The sequence below is a fragment of the Dermacentor albipictus genome, unplaced genomic scaffold, assembly GCF_038994185.2.
Source record: "Dermacentor albipictus isolate Rhodes 1998 colony unplaced genomic scaffold, USDA_Dalb.pri_finalv2 scaffold_11, whole genome shotgun sequence".
In the NCBI taxonomy this organism is placed as follows: domain Eukaryota; kingdom Metazoa; phylum Arthropoda; class Arachnida; order Ixodida; family Ixodidae; genus Dermacentor; species Dermacentor albipictus.
In genome coordinates this window covers 9494901-9521479 of record NW_027225565.1, presented here as the reverse complement: position 1 = coordinate 9521479, position 26579 = coordinate 9494901, and the positions used below count along the sequence as shown (strand labels likewise).

Below are 26579 nucleotides of genomic sequence, written 5' to 3'. Positions count from 1 at the left end.
CGAGGAATAAGGCCCAGTGAGCTCGTTTTTGGTCATAAAAATATCAAGAAAAAGGAAAGAATAAAAGCAGGCCCAACTCCAGTTGATATCTACGCGTTGTGAAGCATGCTTGGTTTGGTAGAGTACGGTTTTTAGTAATCATGTAACTGTTCTGAAGCGAACGGTTGATGCTTTTGCGAGGTGTTACAGAAAATTGTGTCGTTACAGAAAATTGTGTTCCACTCACCAATAACTCTTCTGACTATAAAATAGTAGCATTATCAGATAATCACGGGCACAATTTCCATTAGCCGGCTCTAAATTATTTTCTTGTCCCCATGACACCTTTTCTTACGCACGGCTGGTGTATAGGAGCCAGATAACGTCTACCTATAACCCTTCTCGCTTCGAGCTCAACACAATGAAGGAGAAGTTCTCCTTACTTATATCAGTTAGATTAAAACTAGCCTGTTTCAGTATTCATTGTACAATTAACTTCCACCTTACCTGGTCTAACTGGTATCACTTCTTTGTCTTTATGTCCACTCTCCCAATGAATCGTCGGCTTCTTTGCCAATTCCGTAGTGGGTAAGCGCGATGGCTTAAAAATCAAGCAAGCGAACAAGCATGCGCCGGCTGACAAGAGAAGAATAAGTTATTTATATAAGATGCGCCGCAAAAGCAAATCGGCACGCCGCCGGGGAAGCAAGAAGGATGACCAGTATGCGCCCACCGGGTCAGCCCCCGATGAAGCGGAAGGAGTCTCGCCTACGTACAGCACCGTCCGAGAAAGGGACATGGAGTCGGCGGTCACGATGGACCTTGGTGCTGTTGCTCCGACATCGGGCACACTCACAGGAAAGAAACAGAAAGCCGCACCACAGCCACCACAATCTGTCCAGCCAGCAGCCGACAAGCCAGCATCAATTCTGTCCGTTAAAAAAGAAAGGAAGCGACTGCACCGCCGCCACCGCAAGCAGTCTGCAGCGGAGGCCGACGAGGGCAACCTCGAGTCTACAGCGGGAGCCGCTCTTCCGGGAGTGCTTAAGTCAGACACAGTGGCAGGCGCCATGTCTAGCGCCCAGCTGCAAGTCGCTGCCACACCGGGACGAAAAGCCTCGAATGGCACAAGGCAGACGTCACCGCGAATGGCCGTCATGGCACCGGGATCAGTTTTTCAAGGTGCTACAGCGACCACGAGCTCGTTAGCAGGTGGCACCCAACAAGCGGCGATTGCACCACGTCCTCCCACCGTGGCGACGTCATTCACGTCGTCGACGACAGCTCCGGCTGCCCAGTATCCTCCAGAACCTCCGCCAGCGGGGCCCGCCCATGTCACGCGAGCAGTTATGGATACAGGGACAGTTGCTGACTTTAGCAAGGTGACCCCTTCTGATTCTGAGCGCCAGCCAACAGTGGCACGCACAGCCGCCATGGCAGCGTCGGTTGCTCCGGTGCCAGGTGCTCTGCAGAAAAAGGACGAGGGCAGCACTGCGCTGCGCGAGTTACCGAAGCAGCAGTCTGAGCTCCCCACTGCCGATTCTTCTACGTCGACTGTGGGTGGCACCCTCCGCACGCCGGCTCGGCAGAGTGGTGCAATTAGACAACAGTCATCAACGCTGGCACGCACGACTGCGAAGTTGGCGATAAAACCCAGCATCCAAGAGGAGGAGGAGGAGTCGGCTTCAGAGGATGAGGAGGAAGCCCTAGCTACGTTTACACGAAGACAAGAACGCAGAGCTTCTAAAGTATTTCAGAGGGACCAGGCCGCGCAGCCGTACAGGTCGGTCACACAGCCACCAGAAACGCAGGCAAACACTTCAGAACAGCTCAATTTCCCGGCGCGAAGCCGCACTATTCCAGCGGACTCGGTTGTGCTAGCACCGGACGTAGCAAATAAGCTAGTCTCTGTTCTCTCTAGAGTGGAAAACTTGGCCTCAGAAATTGTATCCCAAAACGCCCGTGAAAGTGTCAAAAGTAGCGACAAGGGAAATGCCACGCCACGTAGAGCAAACTTATGCGCAAAGTGTAGAGCGGCAGAAAGGAAAGCACGAGGCAGTACGGTAGATGCCGAACAATTATCTGAAGACGGGAGCGATGAGGAAGAAGCCGGTGTGCCTGGAAGAAGCTACGACCACAAAAGGAAACAGCGCAAGCCTGCACCGCCTAGGAGTACTCAAGGCAGCAAATACAACGCACCTGAAGATACTATGGAACAAAATGATGGGTACTATGGTGAAGGCTTTTCTTGGGACGAGAACGAGCGAGAAAATTGTAGAGAAGACGCTGAACCTACCGGAGTGCCACGCAGACGATCGCGTCGTAATTCCTCGTTACACAACCGTAGAGAAGTTGAGATAGCCGAGCAAGCTGTGCGCAGTGGCACCATGTACGATTGGGTCGATCCCATAGATGATACAAGAAATACAAGCCGGCGCTATATATACCAAGAACCGCCACCCTTCATGAGAAGCCAGCGCTTCCTTCCGCCTTACTGGTATGGCGGCCCCCAACTTGATTACCGATCATATAGAGCAAGTCGAATGCAACCACCGTACTTGCAGCCTAATTCTATGCTATACTTAAACAGCGCTCGGCCTCCCCTGGTACCTCTTGCTAACCAAAGTCCTTACCAAATCTCTCAGACAGCGCTAACACCCTCGAACCTGGAACTGTACCCACAAGTTCAAGGATATTTCCAAGAGCAACCACTCCCACCGAGAACACCACCTGCCAGTTATAGATATCCACAAATTTATCCCCAGAACGGGGGCTCCGTAGGGCCTGGCGGCCAGCTACAAAGTAGTCAGCCGTTCGCCACCCGGCCGGGCTACAGTACTGGCACTGCTTACGGAAAGCAGCAAAATCAAGCTTACAACTACAGCCAAGCATTCCAAAATTGCATTGCCTCGAACAACGCCAACTCTACCCGGCCCGACTATCAGCCGCATAGCCCTCAGACGGTGCGGAACTTAGGACCAGGGCCCGGCATGCCGAACACAACCACGGTCCCTTCTCAAAGCAGCTTAGCGTTTGAGACCATGGACGCTAGCAGCGTTCGCTGTGGCGGCAGCCCCTTCAGCATAGCCGTTAACCCTAAGCAACAAGCTAGCGATATTTTTCACGATGGCCCGGCTACCGAGACGGGGGTCGCCAGAACCGCACTCCTGCAAAGCAGGAACGCCTCCAGAGAGGAGCGGCCACTTCCCGCTAAGAAATTAATTGCCGGGTCCATGAATAACTCTGCCCCAACTACGGCCTATCGTCCACCTGCAGCGTCAACATCACCCGGGCCTGCTCAGCAGCCCGTTCCATCTACTTCAGACAGGAGAAGCGCAGAGACAATGATAGCCTGCTACTGCAAATGTCACAGTTGTGCTGCTGAGGGCCACGATTACCAGGATGGTCAGGAGGACGTGAGCTTGGAGAAGCTTCTGCGGCACGAGGACGATCTTCGCTGGGACGAGCAGCTTCGCGAGCGTAGCCGGGTACTGCGCGAAGAGAAAATTCGCCAAGAGGAGAGACTCCACATGCGGCGGCGGCTGCAGGACCAGGAACGGCTGCTCCGCGAGGAGCGACAGTTCCGGGATGACCTTGAGCGAAGACGCGAGGCCGACCGGGCTTTGCAGCGGGAACTCGAGAGGGAGGGTGAAGCGGAAGCCAGGGCCAACGCAGCCGTCATACAGCTTTTGGTCAGCACGAGGACCCAAGAAATCGCTCGCCCGTCCGGTGGTGCCGGCCAACACACGAAGGTGCGGACAATGTTGCAGTATACCCAGTTATAATTTAATTCACCAGCAGAGTCCTGTCTACAGTAGAAAAGAATGTGCTAGCCTGTGGCGACACAGTACATAGTGACGACATGAACGTATTCAGAGAAAAGAAAGGCGACATTTCTGGTCTTGACTTTTGATTGTAGTCTACAGAGGGTGAAAGCAATGATTATTACTTAAGAGGAAGCTTTAGCTCGGGTGCTCCTATTTTAATACATGTGAAAGGAGAATTCGTTTTTCTCAGCAACCACTGCACCTAATTTGGCGAGGTTTGTTGCATTTAAAAGAAAAACTTATTTTCTAGTGACTGTTTGTTTTGGATCTTTGATTTAGGTCATGATTTTCTTTTATTAAGAAGTGGCCAAAAACGAAAATTTTCAGAAAATGATACTGTCAAAATTAGAACTCTATAATTCAGCAATGAAAAATGATATCCCAGTTATTTGAAGTGCATCTAATAGTACATCTAAAGCGGACAAAATTGATATGTCACACATGAATATAAAAAAAACGTTTATAGTATAGAGATACAGCTTTTGCAGAACCCTTGTACACAACGTAACGAATTCACGTAAGATATTGTTACGGGGATGTTGGGAGTATAAGACCGTATTTACAATGTATATACAAGGAGAGTCAATTCGGTTAAAATGGCTGACTAGTAACAACACGCAGCAGCCAGCGTCTCGCGATCTTCTTCTTCCTCTCTTCACCCTTCCGTAAAAATATAAAATGACATATCAGATTTGTCCGCTTTGAATGATCTACCCGCCGTGGTTGCTATGGTGTTGGGCTGCTGAGCACGAGGTCGCGGGATCGCATCCCGGCCCTGGCGGCCGCATTTCGATGGGGGCAAAATGCGAAAACACCCGTGTACTTAGATTTAGGTACACGTTGAAGATCCCCAGGTGGTCGAAATTTCCGGAGTACTCCACTACGGCGAACCTCATAATCAGAAAGTGATTTTGGCACGTAAAACCCCATAATAATTTAATTTTTTAATGATCTAGGGGATGCCGTTTACAGAACCGCGATATCTTTCTTGGTGCAGAACTGTTAATTTGTATACTTCGTGCTTCTATTTCTTTTTCAAACTTTCGAATTTTTGAAAATCTTTTTAACAATATTGAGGCCCTACATCGAAATTATGCTTCCAACAGTCACTAGAATTCAATTTTCTGTCTCAAATGCAACAAATTTCATTAATATCGGTCCCGGGGTTATCTCAGAAAAACGTTTTTGTGTTTTATATGTATTTCAAGAAGTTGCGTCAGAGTTGGGCCCGAGCTAAAGCTTCCTTTTAAGCAAATGATAAGGGCTTGAACCACGCAGGACTTACGGGACAGGAATGTTACAACCAAGTTTGTGTGGCACCCTGCACGAACATGTCGGACGGTAGGGCATTGATACTTTAAGAAGGGACACTAAAGGTTACTATTAAGTCAACGTGGACTGTTCAAATGCCATCACAGAAACCTCGAAACGCTTGTTTCGTGCCAAGGAGAGACTTATTTTAAGAGAAAATGCGTTCTGATGCGTCCGCGTACCTCTAGCGCAGTTCAAATTGCCCGCCCTCCGATCTAGGAGTACTGACATCATGGTCTCATAGTGACGTTGCGCCATCGGTGAGTAGAACGGCGTCCGCAGACGGCGCTACGGCTTTTCTGCGCAAAACGCAAACGAGCCGCCAGAAACAGAGCCAAGACAGAGCCGACAGCAGAGCGAAAGCGGGAGTATGGTGGCCAGCGGAAGGAGAAACGAATTACGTCCCACGGCACACGGAGAGTCCGTTTTCGTTAAACTATAGGCTGCGGCGAGCTCGCAGCGTGGTCGGCGTGGTCTGTGAGCCTTTTCGCACTCGCAACCGGGCATAAAAAAGTGCGAATCGACGCAAAACTCGGCCTAGGAACGTGCTTCGCCACAGCCTAGCTGGCATGACCCAGATGTCGTTTCCCGCACCGCCACCAGGCGCCACTACTATACCTCAAACTCCAGTGCAAGACGCCCATAAGCTGATACTTCATTCTATGACGCAAACTTCGACGCTCGTCGCATGGTCGCAATGGACCCTGACACCGACAGATTGGCTCGCGATGGTGGGCTCAACTTCAGCGATTTGAGCACAGACGAGCGCGACCTGCTGCTGAGGGCTCGCACTGCCGGCGTCGTTGCGTACTACGACGGCGGCCTCGACACCGGCTCTCCGGAGCGGGAAAGCAACGAGGGCTTCCCAGGACATCACATGGACGTGGCATTCTCGCTGCTTGTTCCAAATGAAAGTTTCGCGAGCCAGCAGAACCCTCACAGCACGACGCGATAACGAAAGTACTGAAACTCCAAAGCGTGCGCGGCGCAGAGTCGAGCGCGCAGAGTCGAGCGAAAACGAAACTTTCGAACACCCATATTACTGAAGGGCAACGTCAAAATGTTATTTTTTCTTAGAATCGAATAGACGTAGACAAGTAGCATTTTTTTCCGTCTTATAATCGAATGAAATGTTATTTTTATTACGAGTAGTTGAGCATTAGTAACACAAATTATGAGGAGTCCTTTCGTCATCGAGCTAGTACCGGAATGTCGCTGGGGGGTCTCAAATCGTGTCATGCATTTACCTCAATTTCTTGGTTACTAAAGCTCTGTTCGCGATTAAATTGACGCCTTAGACGTTCTAGAACATTGCTCTACCACTTTAACTTGAGTTTCTGGTAACCTTTAGTGTCCCTTTAAGACGAATTACAGTACACATAAAACGTAAGCACGGCCCTATGGGCCCGTATTCACTAACATTCCATCGCATTATTAACGCGATAGCGTTAACGAGCCCTTGTCGCAGAAAATCCGGCATCCGGCATCCCGCGTCGGCGTATATCGTCCAGCGTCGGACGTCGTTTCGCCAAAATGATCTTAGAACCACACATACCCAGGTCATTCACGTGACGCAAGGAATTCACTGAAATAATTGAATTTCTCAAGCTAAAATACGCGGAAAAATCGTAAACTACGATTTCACACATCCTACAGATATGATAGCTCTCGGATTGTAATTTAAATACACGATAAAACATAATTCTGTTACGCGAAAACTCAACCAAACCTTCTTCCAGCGTCTACACAATTCATAGACCGGAGACGGCGTCCACCATTTGCGCACGCCGGCGCACGCCGCGCGCCCGCTTGCTTGAAAGACTTCCAGGTGGCGCTCGCCTCCACCACATCGTAAGGTCCCTTTATAATTTCCAAGGTAGCGACATCTGCCGCGCGCGCCACCTAGGAAGTTACTGTAGCAAACGGCGCCCACGTTAAATCGCGGCGCCGCGGCATTCGTGAGGTGAAAAAATATCTGCATACGCGCGGAATTAAACCTACTGGTGCCTGACTGTGGCGAAAAACGAAAGAAGGACCCGAACTGCTAAATTTAGTCCTTTAATTTCAAATGAGTGCTCCAAGAAAATAGCTCAAGAGAGCGTAATGAGGGCTTCATCGCCTCGATTCCGCGTGTTTACATTTCGTTCGTTTGCGCTCAATCACCGCGCGAGCCTTGGTGATTGCTTACGCTTAATCCCGTATGCTCTGTGAAATCTTTTGCATGTAAGTGTGCTGCGTACACATAGCGGTTACATTGAACGAAGAAGTCATGTAAAAATGAAGGCTGACAGTCGCTTGGACCGGAAAACTTTCTACATAACGTCGCTCAAACGTGCGATTCCCAAAGCGCGTGACCCTCACGGCAACTAAACAACATCCTGTGTGTGTGTGGAAACGAGTGCGCCAACAGTCTTCTTGTCGCTGAGTGTGTCTGTCATGCAGCGATTACACGACGACTGCTGTGTCTTGTGGTTCAATGCTACGAGCCAGTGCAACTGTCGTGACATGATGAAGAGGCGGTATGGATCGTGTCAGCGTGTGTCCTTGATCGTGTTCGGGCTGCCAGCGCGATCTGATCTCGCGGCACACCAACATGGAGCGTAGTGTGTGCGCGTGTGTAAATGTGGTTGACTGTTCTCGTGAACCGTGCGGCGTCGCCGCGTAAACTCGAATCATGACGCGCATTGTTGTGTTTATCCCTTTTCGCCTCCGTGCACCGTTAAAGCCCCGTAAGAATTAGAGGGCCCTTATACGAAACGCACGCGGATTGACCCAGCTATTACTGCACTGTGTTTTGCTGACAATCCGTGTATCGCTTGTGGCGTTTTTCTTATGTTCATTTGCAGTTGTGTGTTTTTCATCAGTAAAATGGCATTGCCGATTACTGAAACATATTCGAGTGTAAGGGAAACTTGGAAGGAACGAGCTCGCAGCTGTATGTAATGTACTTTGATATACTGTAAATTCTGTTTGCACCCGAAGCTTACACGGAGCAAAACATCATTGCTACACAGGATTTGGCTCGGTGTTGCTTTCACCCGTCGCTACGCACACCTCATCGGCCTATCGAATAGCCCTGATTGTGAACACTGACAGATGCCCGAAACACTGCAACACGTACTGTGCGACTGCCGAGCATATATGCTGGAGCGAAGGACGTTAGACAGTTTCCTAGCCAGCGTTGGCAGACAACTACTGTCAGAGGAAGCTATCCTCCGCCCATGGCCTGACACTGCAATTTCAATGCGTGCAACAAAAGTATTACTGAAGTTCCTGCAGGACACCAAGCTCGACGAGCGGCTCTAGCGAGGCAACTGTCTCATGTACATAAGCACTCACCACTTCTCTTATCATCATCATCCATCCAAATACTTTCACTCCCCTTCCCTCTTCCCCACTGCAGAGTAGCAGACTAGAGCGCACTAGCTCAGGTCGACCTCTCTGTTTTTTCCAATCAATAAATTCTATTCATTCATTCATTGATATACTGTATTACGCTTTATTATTTGACGGCCAGTAGCTGTGGCTATGCAGTATTCGTTTTTAAAATCAGAGTAATGCATGCACTTAGCAATATATTTATTCACATCTGCAATGCACAAAATACGATTAGGATATTGGAAATTACATTTTGGACATGTTGTAAAGCGCAGTTAACAACGCGCGCACAAACACAGGAAAGTGTAAAAGGAGAATTCGCTGCTGAATTTTATTTTTTATCGCACGTAACGCAATGCGGATATTTGTCAGCGAGTTAATGCGTTTCTGCCCCACTATTTACTTGCATGCTAGGTCATACTGCACTTGCTAAGTCAATGGGCTCGTAATGCACTAAAATCAGTAATCTCCACAAACTTCGGCCGTCAACATTCATGCGCGCGAATGAAATAATGCTGCAGCTCTGCACACACAGGTGTATACTTTCTCTCGCACCTTCGTATCGCTCTACGTTACTTTCCTCGCATAGTCGTGCAGTTACCGACGGTTCAGCCTTTCCGTCCATTTCTATGCAACAAGAATTACCTTCTGGTTAGGTTTTGTTTGCTGCGCGGGATGCAAAATAACTTCTTGTCATCCTCCGTCTGATCTCGGCACCCATCCGCACAGCAACAAGGCATTTCGGTCCTAGGTCATACCGATCTATTCAGCGGGCTCACAGCGAACTAAAATAAATAATCTCCACAAACTTCGGCCCTCAACATTCATGCACGCGAGTGAAATACTATCACCGCTCGACACACGCACGTGCATACTTTCTATCGCACCTTTGTATCGTTGTATGTTACTTGCCTCGCATAGTCGTGCAGTTACCGACGGTTCAGTCTTTCCGTCCATTTCTATGCAACCAGAATTACCTTCTGGTTAGGTTTTGTTTGCTGCGCGGGATGCAAAGTAACTTCTTGTCGTCCTCCGTCTGATCTCGGCACCCAACCGCACAGCAACAAGGCATTTCGAAACTCCGGGAACGAAATTATCGCTGCGATGTGCAAAGCACAACAGGCGAAACGCGCGCTCTTCGCCCGGCGCGCAGGAACTTTCATGGCGGCAAAGGGGCGGAGCAAGGTCACATGTCACCGATCAGCCTATCGCAGGCGTTGTCGGCTGGATCAAAGGCTGGCGGTACTTTTAAATGTTTGAGGGACTTGATCACATCGCGGCCCAGGCACGGCCGGTCTCGATGGGAGCGCTCGCTTCTCTTCTGAAGAAGGAAAGCGCGCGCTCCCCTATACCGGCCGTGGCCCAGGCAAGAGGCCGCGTACCGACCACAAAGCCCGCTTTCGTGCATAGCGTTCGCCGCGAGCGTTTCCCGATAAACATTACGGTTACATACGCTGCAGTTGCCGGGAAGCGTGAGAAGCAGTCAGGGGTCTTTGAATGCTATCGCGTTCCACTGTTAAAGGCGAAGCTTAAGCGTTCTCCAACTTTTTTTTTTTATTTTCCTATGCGTCATGCGGAGTGGTCGATAGCAGCCATAACAGCGGTGTAGCGACGTCCGAACCACGTCTGAGTCAGTGGATCGCTAAATATAGGGGCCATGTGACCGTATTTTCTAATGATCAGTTTCATTTGTCTACTGTTTTCGCTCTTGATCATAAGCTCGGGCGCGACCGTTCTCGCTTAGATCAGTCACATGGCGAGACGCATGGTACCAAAAGAAGAATGGAAAATGGCATCTCCCGCATTACAAAATACGGGTCTTGGACAGGGTGAGTTGAACAATAATGTACAAAATTCTGTACTTATAACAGCGCCGACTGAAATACGAACAGCGTAGCGCGCGGCTTTCAGTACACAGAGCGCGGCCTAGCGATGTCAATAGGCGCGAGTATTCATGAACGCCTGTGAGTAGCCACGAGCCCGCGGCCTATGGGGCTCTTGCATTGCCCAGGGGGCGCTGCGAAAATGGTGCTAAAAAGCGCCCTCTGTCCTTAACTGGGTAGTACCAAGCTCGGTCGTCTGCTTCGGAAAGCACGTTTACAATATGGACCCGCCACTTCAGGTTTTTTTGTACCGCGGCTTGCAGCGAATATCGGGCGCCGAAGATTTTCTTCAGGGGTGGTACGCTGCGTAAAGGCAATAACTTATGCAACGCCGAATACGTGTATACGCCGTTCAAGAAATAAGCGGCGAAGTTTTAGCGCGGTGTCAATCGCAAGTGAAGCGAGTCGCGTACGAAGTTGAACTTCAGGTAAGGTATGCACGCTGCTAGATTCAGGCGCACAAACGCGAGGAAATGCTTCCTGTAAATGAATTCACAACAGTGATAAGCCGACATCATGCGTACGGAACTGCTCGAGCGCACGACGGTACGCGCGGCGACGGCAGCGGTCTTTCGGCATGCCGCGAAACGGCGGGCCTCCTGCAATCTTTGTTGACTACATGCCGCTAGACAAGTAATTATGCCTGCTGCACTGTAGTAGCGGTCATCTGTCCCTTTAGCAAATGATAAATAACTGATGCAATGCTATGAGCTCGCAGTAACGTACGTGCGAACCGCGCGAGCTCGTGCGCTGCTCGCTTGATGTAGCTTTTAATGACAGCGCTCGAACATCGATGTGCTGCAATCAATACTACCTTGCCGCGCTGCCTCAACGTGCTGGCTTGAGGTCAAGGATAAGCACATTTAACTCTCTAACCTGTGCTGCTCGTAGTGGGGTAGCGAATTGTCACCGAATCAGCCCGACCATTTGTGCTCATTTGCACGCACCACTTCGCACGGGTCGAATTGTTAATTGTCGCTGTGGCCGGGTCTCGAATGGTGAATCACCAGCCATGCCTGCTGCTGTGTTGGTCTGCCGTAGGGACTGTAGGTGCAAAAGACCGAATTTTAGAACGCAGATAAGCAAGGTTCAAGACAGGCGAAGCAATCAGCATGGCGCGAAGTTTCGCTTACCCAGCGCGACGAACTGCAGCTATGCAGCGCGCCCGACGCTCCGCTTCATGAGGCCTTGAAGGAAAACGGTAGAATCTGATGTTAGGCTTCAGGCCTTGTTCATGGCAGCCGACGACACAGAAGTAACGACGGTGACGCTATTTCGAGGCTGGGCTAGGTCTCTCCGGATCGGCGTCGCCGATTCCTTCTGCTTCCAGCATTACGTCTCGAGTCCGTTTTCGTTAAACTATAGGCTGCGACGAGCTCGCAGCGTGGTCGGCGTGGTCTGTGAGAAGTGACGAGCCTTTTCGCACTCGCAACAGGCAGAAAAAAGTGCGAATCGACGCAAAACTGGGCCTAGAAACGTACTTTTCCGCAGCCAGGGCTCAATACGACCCAAGCTGGTACGACCCAGATGTCATTTCCCACGCCGCCACCAGGCGCCGCTACTATACGTCAAACTCCAGCGCAAGATGCCCATGTGAATCGATGCTTTCAGTCGGATCGAGCCGCATAGGTGCGGTTACCTCGGGTAGCATTAATGGGCAAGCGACACTCTTCATTAGGTGCTAGCGCTTTGCCCTTGTATGCCGTGCTTTCTGATGCTTTCGTGTCCATTCCAGTTATCATTAATATACGCGGGCACCAACATTCCGCGAAAGACATCTGTTTGAATAGGGGGCCGTATACACCTAGCACCTAAAGAAGTACGGACGCTAAAATCTCTCTTTCGGGTGTGTAAGCTCATGCGCCAAGTTACTTAATTGCACCGGTGACTTGTGCTCCTCTCACGTGATTCACTTTGTCTGCTTCTTTGTAGACCACATATTGCTTCACACACACACACACACACACACACACACACACACACACACACACACACATATATATATATATATATATATATATATATATATATATATATATATATATATATATATATATATATATATATATATATATATATTCGTAGCAACATTCCTGTACTAGCTACAGTGTCGCGGGGGGCGCATGTTTGTATGCAAAATGTAATTAATACGACTGGCTATGAGACGCGTGCGAAGTACAGCGCGGCATCGGATGCGAAGCAGAACTGAAATATAGGATTTCGTTTGCTAAGTGGAAACATGGATAAATATTTGGAACAGTTTATGACATTCAAGTCTCACTATTGGAGTTTAGGCGAATTTCATCCTGGTTCCCTTTGCACGGCAAGTAAGAAACTTTTCCGCGATGATGACGATGATTTATTGGCATCCCCTTTGAAACGGGTCGGTGACAACTAGCCACCTATATTCGCAAAAACGTTCTGCGGCGACGAAGGGAAAGCTATGGAGGCAAAGCGCGCACAAGTGAGAGCGCTTCTGAAAAGAGTCCCGTGTTTTCATCCGTGTTGGTTTAAACTGGGGAACAGACAGACAGACAAAGAACTTTAATAGCAAGGTCCTGAGACGCTTTGCCCTAGGGCAGAGCTGCGGGCCGCTCCCACGTGGGGACTGGTAGGCCGAGCCTAACCGCCGCATCGTGGGCTCTCTGGACAGCCCAAGTTTGATGTGCATATTCCGAGCTCCGGATGGCAGAGCTCCACTCTTGTTCTGTGATGCGATTGGGTCCCTGTAACGAGGGGCATCGCCAGAGCATGTGTTCGAGATTGCTAACAGCCCCACAGTCGGGGCAAGTAGAGCTGAAAGCCTCTGGAGTGATCATGTGAAAAAGGGCCAGGTTCGGATAGCACTGCGTCTGAAGCATGCGTAAAGTGGACGCCAGAGGTCTAGCCAGTTTGCAGTGAGGGGGAGGATAAGTCCTCCTACCCAGGTGATAGTGCATAGTAATTTCGCTGAAAGTAGTGAGAGTGTCCCGAAACTCGAGAACCCCAGAGTCTGAGCTCAATCTTGCTCCCGCGCGGTGGGTTAGTGCGCGCGCTTGGGAGTGGGCAATGTCATTAAGATTGGGAAACGAGTCAAGCTGGGGGTCGAGGTGAGCCGGAAACCACGTGATGGTGTGCGGAGAGATTATCTTGTTCTTGAGAATCTTGTGAGCCTCCTCAGCGATGGATCCTGAAGCGAAAGCCCTGACCGCCGATCTCGAATCAGTGAAGATTTGTGATCTGCTGTTGTCTAGGAGTGCTATAGCAACTGCGACTTGCTCCGCTCTGGTTGGTGTTGAGCACTTCAGGGAAGCCGCATTCACTATCTGTCCGTTGTGATCAACGAGGGCAATGGCGAAGTTAGACGACTGTCCATATTGGGCTGCGTCGACAAAACATGCCGAGTAAGGATCGTCTTTGGTACGCTTGAGGAGGGCGAGGGCTCTTGCCCTGCGTCTGCCTACGTTGTGTCGAGGATGAACATTACGGGGAAACGGTGCAACTCGTATGTTGTTCCTTTGATTGTCTGATATTTCATATTTCCGCTCTTCCATGAGGATAGGGTTGATCCCTATAACTGCCAGGATCTTCTTTCCAGCCGGGGTACAGGATAGACGGGCCAGTTGGGCTGACTCCTGGGCCTCGATTATCTCGTCCAAGGTGTTGTGCACTCCTAGTTGCATAAGGAGGTCCGTGCTCGCCCGTAACGGAATGCCTAGTACTTTTTTTATACTTTTTCTGATGAGAGTGTTTAATCGTTTTTTCTCGGAGTTATACCAGTTGTGCATGGCGGCCACATAAACAATATGACTCATGAGGAAGGCGTGGAACAACCGGAGGAGGTTGTCTTCCTTTAAGCCTCCACGCCTATTCGAGACTCTGTTGATGAGTCTCATCATGTTCTCAGTCTTGGCTGTCAGCTTGTTGAGCGTAGTATTATTACTGCCATTCGATTCGATGAACATGCCAAGGACCCGAATGGTGTCTACTCTGGGGATGGTACAGCCGCTTTTAGTGTGGAGTTTGATGTTTATTTCAGACAACGGTTTCCATCCTCTAGGTTTGGGGCCTCTCCTGACTGGCCTGTAGAGGAGGAGCTCAGACTTGCTCGGGGAGCATCTAAGCCCCGTATTTTCCAGGTACATCTCTGTTTGATCTACAGCCTCCTGTAAGCCTAATTCAACAGCTCCCTCGCTTCCTCCGGTGCACCAGATTGTGATGTCATCAGCGTAGAGCGTATGATTGATCCCTTCTATGTTGGAGAGTCTTTGCGATAATTTCGTCATGGCGATGTTAAAAAGCAGTGGTGAGACTACCGCACCTTGTGGCGTGCCTCTGGGGCCCAAACTGAAATTGTCGGACTTGAGGTCACCGATTTTGAGCGTGGCCTTGCGATCCCGTAGGAACGAGCTGATGTATCTGTGGAAGGCGTCTCCCAAATTGAGCTCTGAGATGGAGTTCAGAATGTGAGCATGGGATACATTATCAAAGGCTTTCTCTAGGTCTAAGCCTAGGATGCCTCTTATATCTCTTGTGGTGTTGTCAATGATTTGACATTTGATGAGTTTCATGACGTCTTGCGTTGACAGGGCCGGACGAAAGCCGATCATGTTGTACGGAAACAATCCTTGTTTCTCGATGTGCTTAGAAATTCGATTGTGTATGACATGTTCCGCTACTTTCCCCACGCAGGACGTGAGGGAAATGGGTCTGAGGTTTGAGAGACTCGGGGGTCTTCCAGGCTTTGGAATGAGGATGACCGAGGCCATTTTCCAGGACTCCGGGACAACCCCTCGTTCCCATATTCCATTAATCTCCCCTGTCAACCATTCTATAGAGCAGTCGTCCAGGTTTCGGAGGGCGCGGTTGGGGATGCCATCAGGACCAGGGGCAGACCTGCCATTTAGATGCTGGAGAGCTTCCCTTACCTCGCATGTCTTGAAGGGGTTATCTAGCTCGGGGCAAGATGAGCCTTTGTAGGGGGGATAGTCTTCGTCACTCGAGTTGCCCAGTGGCAAATACTTGCGAGCTAATCTGTCGAGTACGGTCTGCAATGTCTCTGATTGTGATGCCTGGTGTAGAACCTTCGCTATCACTTGTCTTTGGTTTGACTTGGTATTGGTATCATCCAGCAGATGCTTGAGTAGGTTCCATTTAGCTCCAACTCTCATCTGGCCATCCACAGAATTGCAGACCTCATCGGGGAAGAGAAAACATAAACACCTTATTAGCAGCACTTAAATAAAATAAAACACACCATTGAATGTAGAAGTTTACTCATTTTGCCCTTTTTTCCTTCCGCGTCTGGGCAAACGCGAAACCGTCGCACGTGAAGCTGCGTCGATTCACCGTCTGTTCCGAGCAACCAAAAGCACTGTCAAACGCTGGCGGACTACTTGGCGTCGTAACACATGTGCAGGAGCCACGCGCCCGTAGCTTTCCCTTCATTGCCACAGAAAGTTGTCCGCGACTATAGCCTGCTTGATTTTATCGGGTATGCTATACATGCTTTTCATTCTAGCATTATTCTATACATCTCCTTAATTTTGTTTTCTCTTCATCAAAACTTCTCTAGCTACCTTGTACCGCGGCGGATCGAGTCGTATCAATCTCTTCACTGATTTTCAGTGCATTAGCATTCTTGGGGTACCTCATTCACTTTCTGAGGGCTATCTATGTTTGTATGTATCTACGTATCTATCTAATTATCTTTGTATCTAACCGCTTTCCCGTCTTCCTGGGTCACTGGGTGGTCAGTGGTGGAACGGGTAGCGGCGCATCGGGGAACTGTGCTCAGGAAACTGGGCTCGAAACCAACCATAGGACCGACTTGGGTCACTGAGTATGCACCAATGTGCACATACGTGCCGCTGTTCAACGAACCTCTTTCACGCCGACATGGGTGACTAGATGCGGCACTAGGTGTACGCCCCTGTTGGAAGAAACTATTTGACGCCGACTTGGAACGCTTGGTATGTGACACTCGCTCTGTGCTTGTCTTCAGTGAACCTCTTTGATGCCAACTTGGGTCACTGCGTGTGTGCCAGTAGGTGTGCTCCGCTTTTTACCGCCAACTTGGGTGACTAGGTATGCGCCATGTCCTGCTCTACAATGAGGAATAAGATCCCTCGAATTTATCCGACGCTGAGCGGAATCGATCCAACGACACTATGGTTCCTCAAGGACAGCGACGTACCCAACGCATTATAAGGCTGCGGCACAAATGCAATGGGTATGTGCTGTTTTTCCATGAACCTCTCGCCAAACTGGTCTACTCAGTGTGTCCCACTGACTGTCCGGCAACCGAGAGAACATTTCTCAGCGTTCACAGGCACCGGCACGCCACGCTTTTCGCCACGGAGGCCACGCTCTGAATTCGCGGCAGTGCCACTAGATGGCACAGCGTGGCCCCGCGAAATTGTCACGCGAGGCACTTTGCGTGTATTCGCGGGCTTTTTTCACGCCCGAAAAGACGCTTTTATGTAGCATGTATTGAGCAACACAAAGCTGTATCGGGATTTTTTCATGTTGCTCTACAATTTCCTCATTGACACCTTTCATCTAATTGAGAAGTCGATTGATTAATTAAAAATAATTATGTAGTTAGGCCGATGCAAAGAGTATTCTGAGTATCTTCAAGCGACGGCAAACAAGATTACCTTGGTTTCTTCCAGCTACGTGGCATTTGCATATTTTTAAATCTTGATGCATGATAGTTGGGGCACCCTGTATAGCAAAGGCATGGGTGAACATTCCCGTAACCGCCGCCAGCCATTTCATCTTACTTTTTAATTTCATAAAATGATTTCGATGTATACAGTGATGGAACTCAAGACGATAAACTTGGCTAGAATGTAAATTTAAATACACCGATCTATTGGCTTTCATAAATACCATAATACACGGCTGTTACAAGATGTTTTCATTAAATATAAAGTGGTGACTTGCGATGCTAACGCTCATTTGCAATCATATTGCCTATGAAGCCTTCAATTTTTAATGATTTATTCAACTTCGTTCTAATGGCGCAAATTAGGCATCCTTGTTTCGAAATATGAGCTAATTTGGACTCTGTCCACTGTTCACATACCACGCAGGGCACAGTGCATGTACGGCGTAGGTAACGCAGTAGACAACGTAGTTTCTTCAAGTAAATTCGCAAAGAACCCACCTGGTGCTAGAAGAACATATACAAGGCTGTGAACACCAGTGTTTAGCCACTTAACGCGTGAAAATGCCATTTACAAATTTAAAAGTGCATTTTTAAGTGTAAAATTTTCTGAGTTCTGCTTTCTTTTTCACGTCCCTCTCACCATTGTCGCAAAATTCTGCAGCATCCGCCTGCGTAGGCTTAAAGTATTGATCTAAGAACAATGGCACTTGAAAGTCTAAATTTAATTAGTCCGACTAAAAGTGCGATAAACAATGACAGAATATTGAACTCGCTAGAATAAATAGTCAAGAAAAATAATGAAAACCAGTAGCGATTTGCACGTTCCTTTAACACATAGATTATTTGTGATGAGTACTCCTGAACTAAATATATAAAATTTTATTTCGATACCCTAAGAACTTGTTTAAAATTTATTTATGTTTTCCTATTAAAATGATCCCACAGGTAAGTGCCAAGATCATGTTAATGGCTCCGGCCCAAAATCTACATACTTTTGTGAAAAAACAAAATATTGTACACGACTCTGCCTTTAGGCACATCTTTAGCTCTGGAAAAAGTGTAACTAGTTGTACTGAAACTGCTTTCATTAATTCATCTTGTGGCTGCAATACGAAGTATATTTTAGACAAGTGAAGACAGTCTACGACATGTCTTTTTTTGTGTGTGTTTTTTTAGCGAATCTCCCACCATTCAAATAGTATTCAATCTCTTCAACGCCATTGCAACGCAAATATCTTTTTAACTCTTCTTCATGTTGTTCCGACTCTGTGATGTCTTGCCAGTCTTGAAATTCGTCCTTCGCCGCTACTCCCCCACCCTGATGCTCTTCAACTTGTTTGCAGCGGGACCGCTGTCGAACTCACAGCACTACTTCCATTTTAACTTCGGGTCGTCCGTCTCTGCCCGGAGCACGATCACCTCTAGGAATCCGAGATCTTAAGAACCCGAGAACAATGCTGACCAGAGATTTAGAGCCCGTTCCTGCGGCGAGCGTCGGCGTTGGCCACCGAGCAAACAAGCACAGCTAAAGAAGAAAGCGAACGCGGAGCGCAGTGGGGGGATAAAAGACGCGAGCAGGAAAGCGGAGAGGAGGGTGCAGCGCAACCAGGGGCTCTATTCTGGACACGCATGGCGGCTGCACGGCCGCCATTATCCGCCATGTTTACTCTCTGATTGGCTGTCGAGAGGTCACGTGCTTTGAAATTTGTGCCGGGAAGCGGAAGTTTTGCGAAATGTCATTTTGCGTTTTCATCAAGATGACGAAACGTGACGTGGAGCTGCAAATTTTATGGACTAATACATTTTTTTGCTCCTTGGCAGATATATGGTGATGTTAGCGCTTCAAAAAGAATGTGAGCGGTAGCGTGCAAAAGCCAGTGCAATGCATCTGCAATTGCGCGAATATGTGGTGGCGATTCAAGATATGCGCCATGCCAGCTTGCTGATTGGCTGAAGGAATATCTCGTAGGGAGCGTCACAGGAAGGGCTGTTTCGTAAACGTCATTTTGACGATGCGTGACGTTGCGCAGGGTCGCCATTGCTGAGATTTTCCGCCATAATTTTTGCTGCGGCGAGCCGCGCGAATTATGCTAATGGGCAGCCATATGCAATGGCAGCCAAGAGGAATGCGTATCGCCACATTTTCCCCGTCGTTTGGCACCACGAAAATCTTTTGTTCATAACGCGTGCTCATTGTATTTGCATCGCTCTCGGGTGGTGCTGGCATTTGTGTTTTGGGCCATCGTTTTTTAAAAGAACGCGTTTATACGAAATAATATTGGTTGAATATAGCAAACTTTCAGCAATGTTGTCCACTTTTCACTGCTGCATTTGTATTGTAATCGAGATTAATGCCTTTTCGCACAATCAAAAGTTATGACAACGGCCTCTTTCTAATTTATAAAAAGAAATGTACGCAAGGCGGCGCCTTGAAGTTTCCTCCTGCGGTGTGAGTAACCAGCGAAATGAACAAGAGATGGCAGCGCCGGCGCTTGCGTCGCTCTAGTGGATATCTCTGGCGCGCGCAACGCTATCGGTGATATTCGGCCGTTTCTCATCCAGCCGAGTCGGGCTGAGTCACTTGCGTTTCACGAAATAGCGATAACGTGGCCTAGAACGTGCGCGCATCAGCACTGGTAGGTCGCGTATGTTGTCTCAAGAAAGAAAACAAGCGCGTTGGCTCCAACATGCGATGACTCATTCCATTTTCCAGGGACACGCATCCGAGCTACTGAAGCAGACGACGGCTTGTACGCAGCAGACGACGGAAGCGAGAGCCGTTTTCGACAGAATAATCATACGCTTTGAGATAGCTGCTTTATTTTTACTGCGGAGGAAAACTGTTTTGCCTTACCGATAACGCTACATTGAGTGCCTTCATTTCAGTTTCTTAGGCGAAACGTCAAGTTGGCGTCACGTTATGTAAGCAAAACCGGGCCACCAGCGCCATTTTGTTTGCGTCGCGCCTACGTCACGCATCGAAGAAAATGGCGGAATGTCCAGAATAGCGCCCCAGGAGGCGGAAAGCGGAGGAGGGTATTGCGAAAAGGGTGAAATGAAAAGTGGAATGCCGGCACGACGCGGCTAAAGTCCTTTTAACTCCCTTCAACCAAGGACGTCATTATCTCGAGGGAGATGCGGGCCGTGTCACACGGCACTCCTTTAGCGACACACGGGCAAAGCTAAAGTCCTTTCCAGTAAACCCCTTTTGCTACTCTGAAGGACCCTTTGCAGAAAGGAGTTGCGCCGATGACACACGGCACCGCACTGAACTTCTTTAGGTAATTCCTCAGATGAACGCCGCAAGAAAAATAGCGCTGGCTGTTAAAGCCACAAGAGAGAAAACATTCTTAAAAAGCTGCGTATTTAATTACACTTAGCTGCTGTAGAACCTAAAAATATATATTTTTTTTACATTGTTGATGGCTAATAATGCTTATAGTCGTTTATTTTATTTGCGTTTTTGCGTTGTTAGCAGCAATTTAACTTGGCCCAGCAACTATGTGCAGCCGGTGTTTTGCTGTGCGTGCTGTTTATTCTGGTGATGCCCACGTTTCTGTCGTCCTTTTTCACGTCTTTGTCGTCCCTTCCTTTGTGCGGGCAGGCGTAACGCGTTTTATTCAATATTTTATTCCAACAACTGTGGTTTCTTCTGGGTATTTCCTGCGGGCTCTGATTGTGCAGTCTCCATCTCGCGACGTGAACACACCACATGCGCGCAGCAAACGACGACGACACTGCCGGAATTTAACATGGCGACACTAGCGACGTTATGCGAGCGTTTGAGAGTATAGCTAGAGGAAATCTTCACTATTCGACAAACTGTATTACCGCTAACAATTAAAACATTTTCGCAAGGTAAAAAAAATACCTATGTGCACCGTAGTTGTGTGGCAGGTTTCCTTCTATTGACGAGTTGTGCACGCTGTGTGCGAGAGTAAGTCTTTTTCCGCTCGAAAAGTAGTTGCGCGATCTCCTTTCCCGAAAAGGAACTTTGCCGTAAAGGAGATACTCCTTTGTCGTGTGTCACTGCACTTGAACGCCTTTCCGGTAGATGTCCCCTTACCTAAAGGACTTTAGAGTGCCCGTGTGTCAAGGAAGTTCCTAGCGAAAGGAGATGGAAGATCTCCCTTGCAGACTGAAGGGAGTACTCTTGTTCCCAGCGTGCTTGAATTTCGAGTCAAGAAACCACCCTCATTTTTATTAATTTCACTTTTACCAGCAATTATAACTGTTTTTATTGCATATAATATAGTATTTGAGCACTGACAAAGATATTTGAGTTGAGCAGCTACATTCGACTCTCGCACCGGGCGTTCTCGGAATGGCTGCTTCGTTTGCCCTGACTGCGCCATATTTTGTTGTTTTTGTCAACTCGATTTTGTAAGAAAAGACAAGTAACCAAACTTTTTAGCAATATATAACGTGTTTCTTTCATGACTGCGCACGAGGTGAGCAGCGCCTAATGGGCCCCCAGCAGCAGCTTTCAAAAGTTCGCTTATAGGCCGTGTGACACGGAGATAACTCCTTTCAGGTGAAACTCCCTTGCGGTCCTTTAAGGGAAGGAAATTTGAAGGAGATCCGAGTTGCCAGTGTGACACGGGTATTATTATAAACTTCGTAAAGTAGCGAAACTCTCCTCCTGCGCCTTCACTCCTCCTCGTTTCTCCTCTCCTCTACGCTCCCTCCTTGACCGTGGCGCCGCCTGCACTGCTCGAGCGTAGCAACGGTGCCAACATCCGCTCCTCGCCACTCCATAGCCGCTTCTCGAGCAAAAATGGCGCTAATGCACGGCGCGAGGGCCCACGTGATGCTATTAGGCCAATAGCGACGCGGCGTCGGCCTCGGCCAGAGCGCGCGAGGAGAAGGCGACATTCTTCAAAGCGTGGCACTACTTTACAAAGTTTAAGGGGTTTCAGGCACGACCAGGCATGCGGCCAGCGCGGAAACAAAGCGCTGGCGTGGACTTCGGACGCACTGCGCTTGCGCAACTTCGCCTGTGGCGACGCCGCTACTAGAGAATGCGCTCCGCGCCAGCCACGCGTTCCGTGTTTACGCTTTCTTTCTGAACAATGAGCGACGCAACCGGTGGAAATGCTTCGTCTGCAGCTGCTGTTAAACGAGCTGCCCCAGCAGAGGCTTAGCCTCTCCGCCGAGAGCAGCTGGTCCTTCAGAATCAAATTATTTGCCATAATATATCCCAAATTGAAAACACCTAAACAGCTGCGCTCGAAATTTGCATTAGGGAGTATCGTAATCGTCGGTGAATTTCTTTATTATTGGCAAATCACTTCTGTGGAATCCGGCAAGGTGGAAAGGTTCTTTACGGGGATAACTATCATACAACAGAATGTATCACGAAGCTACAAAGGAAAACCCTACGGGTTTCTCTGGAAGAAAGCTTCACAGTCGAGGAAATACTAATCCTGGTCTGGGATTCGGTACAAATCGCATATCCAAGGCTAATCCGGTGCTGATAGAGGCTCGGGCCCGACCTGAGCTCGAACCTCCGAGCCCGAGCCTGGCGGGGCCATGTCGGGCCCGGTGTTTCGGGCCAGCCCGGGCCCGTTCAGTGCTCTATAGCCCAAACACGCAAAAAGTACTCAGAAATTCTTGACGTAAGACTGACGTACCGACGCCGCAAAGATCGCGCGAAAATCAAGAATGGAAAATTGGCATTCATTTTATCCCTTAGTAATCAACCTTCAAACGCCAAGTATGTGCAAATCATCTCGAAACAATAATTATATACTGATTTTCGTGTTGCCCTTGAATGTCCCTTTAAACACAGTAAAATATTCGCGGTTGGCGCATTTTCCAGTTGAGGACCACAATTTTAAACAGAAATTCAGAATGATGCATTGAAAATCTGCAGCCTCACTGTTTATCCAAAGCTTCTCGAAGATTTTTTTCCTTCTCAGGCACTCGCCCTTTCGCCAACGTAAAGCCTACGAACTGTCTACGGACGAAAGTTTGCTACTCTATTTCCTTCTTTTCGTGATCCATCTATTTGCGTATGGGAAATTCGCTGTATGAGCTGCTTTTCATAAACCATATAAACTTCGTTCAACAAAATGTGTATACGCCAAGATTCCAGGCTCTCTCTCTGTCAATATATATATATATATATATATATATATATATATATATATATATATATATATATATATATATATATATATATATATATATATATATATATATATATATATTGTAACGAAGAAGAGTGACCTTATCAGTGAGAAGACTGACATCCGCGACCTTATCTGCGACGCTTTCCACGCAGACCCTCGTGCGCGCATGCCGGCCTCTTCAAGAGCAATGCTCGACTGCGCATCCGATTTTATTGGCGCGGCATGTATAACTACGTCCGAAAATTCATTCGCTCCTGTGCTCAGTGCCGACGCCGTAAAATCACCTCCCGGGCAAGTCTACCCGTCACAACCCCTTCCCTGCCCTAGTCGGCCCTTTGATCGTGTTCGTATATATACGGACCGCTATCCTCCATTCCAGCAGGCAACCGCTGGATTATTGTTGCAGTGGATCACTTGACCCGCTATGCTGAAACAGCCGCTCTGCCGACTGCCACCGCCCGCGACGTTGCATCGTTTCTGTTACGACATTTCGTTCTTTGCCACGGCGCCCCTCGCGAACTTCTGAGCGATAGAGGCCGCGCCTTTCTTTCCGATGCTCTGAAGGCACTATACCTCACTACTCGACGAATGCCGAATCGTCCACCACACCAGTACAGCGTGCCGTCCGCAAACTAACGTCATGATTGAGCGCTTCAACCGTACTCTTGGCGATATGCTCTCGATGTACGTCGCCTCTGATCATTCAAACTGGGACCAAGTTCTCTCTTTCGTGACGTATGCGTGCAATACTGCGGCCCAACCAACTACTGCATATTCCCCTTACTTTCTCCTATACGGACGAGAACCTTTTAATACGCTCGATACCATTCTTTCATATACACCTGACGCGTGCGAAAGTACTCCGCTATCTGAAGCTGCTCATCCGTCATGCCGAGGAATGCCGCCAGCTTGCCCGCTCTTTTTCCACCGAGGACCAGTGGCGGCAGCAATCCCGTCAACCTGCCGACCGTTCGGCACCAACTTTTTCTCCTGGCTCTCTCGTATGGCTTCGGGTACCCGCTACCACACCTGGCCTCTCCGCAAAACTTGTCGCCAAATACCTTGGACCCTACCGCGTCCTGGAGCAAACGTCCTCCGTCAATTACATCGTAGAGCCCCTCACGCCATCGACGGACCTACGCCATCGCTGCCGCGAACTTGTCTACGTCTCTCGCATTAAGCCGTACTACGGCCCAATAGTAGTTTCTTAGCCTTAAGCAGCCAGGATGGCGCCTTTTTCTGCGGAGGGCGATTGTAACGAAGAAGAGTAGCCTGCCTGCGCCTCAGCGCCATCGCTACCGGTATGAGCTCGTGGTTGCTGTCCTTGGCAGAACGCTTGTGACTGCTACCCATTCACCTGCGCCCGTTGTTAATAAATCTCTTAGCAAGATATATATATTGTAGACCTTCCTTACAGAGAAGCCATATCTAGACTTTCTACAAACTTTCTGAGTAAAGTTTTTTAGGGGGTGCACGTACCACTGCTGCAGGCTGGCACGTATAATGGGACTAGTAAAAAAAAAACGTGCCGGTGTTGCGGCTGTTGCATTACCATCGACGTGCAGCTAGCAGTACATTTACTGACTGTTTGTATGCCCACAACTGCAGGCGGCAGCAGAACAAGAGGTCGGAGGCTCATCGAGTGATGACGATGCCGTGTTCGCGTCTGTCTCATCGACGCTCGGCAAGCCTGAAAATAAAACAAGCAGTGAGCGACGCTGCTCGGACGCTGGCATTCAGCTGCCGCAGAGGCCCTTGCAGCAGAGCCGAGCGCCTTTGAGAGAGGCTTCGCCAGAGCAACTGCCCAGGGCGTCTGGTTCAATGTCTGCAAGAGAGAGCAGCATCAATACAGCATCCACTGCTAAAAAGGTGCCCGGCGAGCCTGAAAAGCTCCATGATGCCAAATTCTGAAGATACATGAGCGCAGAGGACCTTCGCAGAATATTCGTGCGGCGTATATTTGCTAGGTTCTGGCTATCATGTTACGACTCTTGTGTCCGCTTGTAGGCTGTTTGACCATAAACGTTATGGGTCATAAATGTTTGACCATAAATGTAAGGCGCAATCACATAGAATACTAAGTCAGCTGTCCAGATGACAAAAATAAACAGAAGCTTTCGACAGTATATTACAGTGGCCTTGACAAGGCTAAGCATTTCTGTTTCTGATAAGCGGATTTTGACACGTCTTCGTGGAGTCACTTGTAAAACTCTCCTGTCACTTGTTGCGGTTTTTTGTTGGCCCACCAGAATTGCAGCTTTTCTTCCAAGATGTCACAATTTAATGTGTATGCATGCCTTTACAAGTCATTTTGCACGGTCAATTTGCAATGAAGCGCTGACTAAACGCAAATTTGGATAAGCAACTCGCATTGAAAGTGAGAAGAGCCAACCTGAATTTATCACCATTATTGCTTAGCTCGACTCATAATCAATAATGGAGACGAGTCTCTGACATTCTCCCATATATTTTTTATCAAATATCTTCCAGAGCATACGCGGTCAAGCATATTTTTCCTTCGAACGAGTGGAATTGTTATATATTTGGATTGTTGCCTCAAATATTCAGCATGTTTGGGCTACTTTCAGGAAAGCTATGCCATAATCAAGCTCACTTTCTAGGGGGTAACCACTTGGTCTAGTTTTATCTTGAAAAGCTCAGTCGGATATTAAACTTCCCGTAGAACACGCGCAAACTGCCGAGCACCTCAAAGACTAGCGGTGATTTCGACCTCATGTCTTGTTTGCGATCTTCAATCTTGTGTTGCAGAGGCGCACAAATACCCTGATTTTGGTCTTAAGCTTCTGTTTTAAAATCATTTTGATTTGAGAACACTGCAAAAGTGTGTAAGTGCCGAGATTTTGGGTCATTAAACCGAAGGTGCTCTCATAATGTTGCAACATGTCGTGCTTACATAGACGCAACATATTGGCATCATCGTAGCGTATTTACTATAACTTCTTATTGAAGCAGCTTTTTATTCAGATACTTGGTAATTCACAAACCAGCTATCACAGTCGCTTCACAATTTACTCTTAAACCTCTTACAAGTGGCCCTGCTGACAAGCCAATAAGCGTGCGTTTGCGGTGTTAAAGCTCAAGGTGGCCCTGGCCAACTACTTGAGCAATGTGCACGTCATGCGCAAAAAGTATCCCATGCAATTTCTGCGCGTTTTCAGCACTTCTACTTCCATGCTAAAATGTCCCACCGATCTGAAATTGTGCCTCTCAATTTTCAGGCCACACCAAAACTGGCCGAGCTATACCATATCGCAGAGTGCCCAGGAATCGCGAAACTTTGCGCCGACAGACGGGGACGAAGAAAGAAACACAAGGACGAGCGCTTTCTTTGTTTCTTTCTTCGTCCCCGTCTCTCGGCGCAAAGTTTCGCGATTAATCAGTTCCAACTAGACCT

At 48.5% G+C, this 26579-nt stretch overlaps 1 protein-coding gene across 1 annotated transcript; it reads left to right on the top strand.

Annotated features, from left to right (window-relative positions):
- Positions 1-577: 577 nt before the first annotated feature.
- LOC139051322 (uncharacterized) lies at positions 578-25976 on the top strand. Its single transcript, XM_070528329.1, has 2 exons — positions 578-3731; positions 24773-25976. Exons 1-2 carry the CDS (start codon positions 648-650, stop codon positions 25073-25075), a joined length of 3387 nt encoding a protein of 1128 aa, XP_070384430.1. The 5' UTR covers positions 578-647; the 3' UTR covers positions 25076-25976.
- Positions 25977-26579: the final 603 nt, after the last annotated feature.

Bases quoted from the DNA above. Each gene is read 5' to 3' on its own strand.
- LOC139051322 (XM_070528329.1), top strand. From the start codon at position 648: ATGCGCCGCAAAAGCAAATCGGCACGCCGCCGGGGAAGCAAGAAGGAT. The intron at 3,732-24,772 runs GTGCGGACAATG...CCACAACTGCAG, and splicing joins GTGCCGGCCAACACACGAAG to GCGGCAGCAGAACAAGAGGT.